Consider the following 4,452-nt stretch of genomic DNA (forward strand, 5'->3'; position numbering starts at 1 on the left):
TCGGTGCTGACGTGACAGTCTCACGTCACCCCACCATCGCTTCTGCCAACAGGAGCCTGGCACAATGTTGGGTCACCCCATGGTTATGAGTGTGCTCAATGGAAAGAGCAGCTTTGGAGGATGCTGTGCCCTCAACCAGCCTCCCAGCTTTTGGTGCTGCTGGCGATGAAGAGGTACCGAAAGGGTGTGAGGTGGAGGGAACAGCAGCAGCCACCCGCCCTGTGGTCCTCCCTCCAGGAGAGAGACCCAACTCTTGCAGCAGAGACACCTCCTTCACCAGGCTGTGGATAAACAGCAGCACCTCATACCCAACGGGGTGTCCTGCTTGGTGGGACAGTGGGAGAAGTTTGGGTACCGCAGCGAGCAAGGAGGAGGGAGGGTGTGCGGGGGTTGCTCTGCCTGCAGGGCTGGGAAGGTCGGTGAGCTGCTTGCCAGCCGCGCTGTAACAGCCCCAGCTGAAATAATTGTAGTGTGGGTGATGCTGGGATCTCACTCGTGATTCTAAATGCAGAGGCTTTTGGAGCCAAGTAGTAACAGCATCATCTGTTTCATCTTCCCCCATCAGCAGTCAGTAGCGGGGAACAATTAAGCTGCTCCTGTGGCTCCTTTGTAGCCCTTTCACTTTCTTTTGCAGCGCAATCAGAGAAAGTCAAGCTGAGTGCAGCAGGTTTGAGTCTGACTCCCATGAGGTCGTATATTTGCGCGTGAAAAGCAAGACTTGGCCCCTTGCACCTGCCAGGTCTTCTGCTGTGGAGGGTGGGATAAATCGTGGTCAGCTTTTGGCCATAGACCTTTAGGATCAGGGAGCATTTGAAAACCTGCCTCTGCTGCTTCAGCCACTGTTGCCTTTGATCCAGCTCAGCCCTAAGATGATGACTTTGGGTGGTTTCACTGCTTTCTCTTTTCCACCCCACCCCTTGCAGGTCAGCACAGAGGGTTCTCTGAAGTCCTTGGAGCTGCCGGCCTCCCTCACCCTCATGAACACCAGCTCAGACTGCGTGCCCCAGGGTCTGCACCCCTCCATCCCTGCCCTGGGGACCCTTCTCCTGCTGGGCTGCACCGTGCTGAACGGCATGAGCTTCTGGGTGTTCTGCTACCGCATCAAGCAGTGGGATTCAGGCATGATCCTGCAGGTCAGCCTGGTCCTGGGAGATATCCTGAGCATCCCTGTTGCTCCGCTCAGGATTTCCTACCTCAGTCTTGGCAACCAGTGGCCGTTTGGGCAGTTTCTCTGCCAGTTCGAAGTCTTCCTGCACAGCATCCATGTGTACAGCAGCATCTATTTCTTGACGCTCATCTGCATTCACCGGTACTTTGTTGTTGTACGGTACAAGAGCAAGTCCCTCTGGAAGAAGAAGAGCTTCTTGAAAAAGATATGCTTGTTTGTCTGGTTCATCCTCTTCATCCAAGGGCTGCCTTTCTTCTTCCTCTTCAAGACTTCAGTTATTGATGGCTCAACAATATGCCTAAATATTCATCAGTCAGAGTTGTTCTCTATTTACTACTTCTACAACATGGTTTTGGTTGTGCTCTCTTTCCTCCTGCCCTTTGCCATTGCCTTGACATTTGGAGCCCTGTTGGGAGCTGCCATTGCTAAAGTGGCAAAGAAAAGCTCCAGAGGGAAAAAGATGAAGAGCAGATCTCTGCAGATGATAACAGTGTCTCTGGTGATTTTTGCCATCTGCTTTGGTCCCCTGCACATCTGCAGGACCATTGGCGTCATTGGGAAGTACTATGGCATGTCTTGCAAGCTCTTGCACCAAGTAGAAGTTGCCTACTACACCAGCTGGGTGTTCACCATGGCAAACACCTGCCTGGATCCCCTGATTTATGTGTTTGCTAATGACAAGTTTAAGAAGAGTTTTGCTGACTCCTTTCGCAAACGCTGGGCCACCGAAGCGACTGTGAAAGGTCCAGGAGCCACCCCAGACTTTCCCAGCGAATCCCTTGGGGTGGCTATTGAAGACCCAGACTCCGAGCTTCCTCCTCCTCCTGTTGTGTCTCAAGACCCCAGAGCTACCAGTAGCAGCGTGGCAGGAGTTGCAGGGTTTCCCTGTTTTCATCCAGAGTTATCGAGGGATTGTTCCTGCAGGCAGGGACCTCCTGGGCTGTAAGGAAGCTCCAACTAGGCACCGCTCCTGCAAGTACCTGCTGGTGGCTGGATCTCCCAAATATGGGCTTCTTTACACTGCTGAAGTGGCCAAACATTGTTGGGTGCAAGGGAGAAGTAGGAGGAGAATTTACACCTAAAGTCATAAATCATTAGAAAGTTCAGTGAAAACTGCCAGGAATTTCCTGCCGGTGAATATTTTTTGTTTTCTCTTTTCCATCAGGAGCAGGATCTGTGTGAGCGCCAAGCTGAGGAGTGTGCAGGTCTGAGTCCAGCACATAACCCATGTTATTTTCCAGGCACCTGGTTGTCCCTTGGCCACCCAGAAGTTGGCAGCTCCCCAGCCCTGGAGGCAATCCCTGAGTGCTGTTGTGATGGGACCGGATGCACTCTTACCCACCAGTTGGCTTTTTCCAGATGAATGTAAGAAGAGACAAATGTTGAGACATGGATGAGCAGTACAGGAGGGACATACACAGATGGGGAAAGGTGCTTTATCAGCCTGGTAGGAAACCCCAATTCAGACTGTTAGAAAATCCTGAGAAACAGCGGTCTAGCGTTATTCCCAAACACTGGTTTGAAAGCCTGGAAGGAGCTACCTCCATCTTGCCCTCAATGGCAGCCAGGGAAGAACAAGGCCTCTTACAAGAGTATGGGTGAAGGATGGAGAAACCTGGAGACGAAAAGCAAAGCCAGTGCCCATTTTGCTTTGGCGCGTTGACTGGTTCCCATGAAGTTGAAGGTGAGCAGGGCCAGACCCTGGTCTGCTGCCTGCTCCCATTCAAACATCCCTTTCTCTTGTGGCAGGGAACTGACCTGGTGGTCTTCTCCTTCCTCCACTGCCCAATGGAGAGGGGTGCCTGAGCCCTGGGAGCCTGACAGCCCTGGGACAAGCGTCTTCTCTTTCCAGGTGGTGGGAAGTGGCCACTCTCTGCTGCTTGGAGAGGGAGGAGAGGAGGGAGCAGAGGGAGGGGAATAGGCTGAGCTCATGGGGACAAAACTGAGATGGAGAATTTTTGGGAGGCAGCATTTCTTGGGCTGGCCAGGGTTTCTACAGATCAGAACTAAAATATAGCTTTTAAAAATATAATTTTGTGGGGGGAGAGGGGCTCCTGTAACCCTGTGTTCCACACTGGAGGATGCAAGAGGGCAGTACTGGGGGCGCTTCCAACTGGAGTATCATCATGGAAAGCCAAGTGCAATAATGACATCGCAAAGCTGTGACGTCGTTCCCTCCAGTGCCTTCAGCCCTGCCCCTGCCTCCATTCGCCTCCCTGTAACAGACCCAGCCAAGGAGAGCGGTGCTGGATCAGTGCTGGTCACCTTTGAGTGAGGTTTCATGTTGTTGTGGTGTTGCCAACTGTGGGCAACGGGGCGAGTGCTGGAGCCCAGGGGCCAGAGAGAGGAGGTGCTCTTCTAGTTAAGGCAACAGCTTGGAAGTTTATTTTTAGGCTTCGCTGTAAACTCACTCCATGAACGTGACAGGATCCATGTTGCACTTCCCCATCTCTCAAATCCCTCTAAGTGGCCTTTTCTGTCTTGCCTCTTTCAACGGAAAACCCACAGTTACAGAGAGCACCTGTAATTTGCTTTTTGTATCAGCAAAGCCAGGCAGAGAGATCTTGGTTTTGCCTGGGTTTTCTGGAACAGACTATAGTAAGTGCTGCTATTAGGACGACAAGGAGAAAGTCTGCATCTCCTAAGAGGAGCTGGGCTGTAGTTGGGATTTTCATCGAGGTTTTGGTTCCCAGTGCCCCACTTCAGTTTGGGTTTGGGTATCTTGGCTGCTGAATCTGCCCCTGTGGCCAGCTCTGGCCACCTCTGGAGGTGCAGCCTGTGCTGGCAGAGCACTCGTGGGTTGCCAGCAAGTCCTCAGGGCAGGTGGTGGGTGCCGTATTGGTGTCCCCTGTGAGGAGGGATGTGGTGATCTTCCCCGGCACCCATTGTGCGGATGGCACCGAAGCTGGGTGTGGGAGGGCGACTGTTTGGGGGGGTTTGATGCAGAAAGGTGGCTTGCAGGGGTCTGCTCTAACGTCACCCAACAAATAATGTGCTTGTCCTAGAAACCGGTATCAAGGGCAGGGTAGGGTAGAAGTGACTCAGACGTTCCTTTTCTAACTTGGCTTCTCTCTACTAATTAATTCTTTGACTAATCCCCACCCACCTGCCTCAGCAGGGGTTGCTGCAAAGCTTAATTGAATTGTGTCTATAAAGCACCTTGCAAGCTCAGAGGAAAGGTGGTGTTCCCTGCTGTTAGCAACACTCTTGACACACAAATCCTGGTGCAAAGCCCAGCCCGGCTGCAGAGCCCTGCCTTGCATGGGTGGCAGCACACAGCAGCT

At 52.6% G+C, this 4,452-nt stretch overlaps 1 protein-coding gene across 1 annotated transcript; it reads left to right on the plus strand.

The window, feature by feature from the left end:
* Positions 1–977: 977 nt before the first annotated feature.
* Positions 978–2,114, plus strand: LOC141473779 (P2Y purinoceptor 4-like). The gene has a single exon (XM_074161386.1). It carries the CDS (start codon positions 978–980, stop codon positions 2,112–2,114), a length of 1,137 nt encoding a protein of 378 aa, XP_074017487.1.
* Positions 2,115–4,452: the final 2,338 nt, after the last annotated feature.

Source organism: Numenius arquata, chromosome 19, assembly GCF_964106895.1.
Source record: "Numenius arquata chromosome 19, bNumArq3.hap1.1, whole genome shotgun sequence".
Lineage (NCBI taxonomy): Eukaryota > Metazoa > Chordata > Aves > Charadriiformes > Scolopacidae > Numenius > Numenius arquata.

What these genes read in the sequence shown, in the direction of transcription:
- LOC141473779 (XM_074161386.1), top strand. Translation starts at nt 978, where the DNA reads ATGAACACCAGCTCAGACTGCGTGCCCCAGGGTCTGCACCCCTCCATC.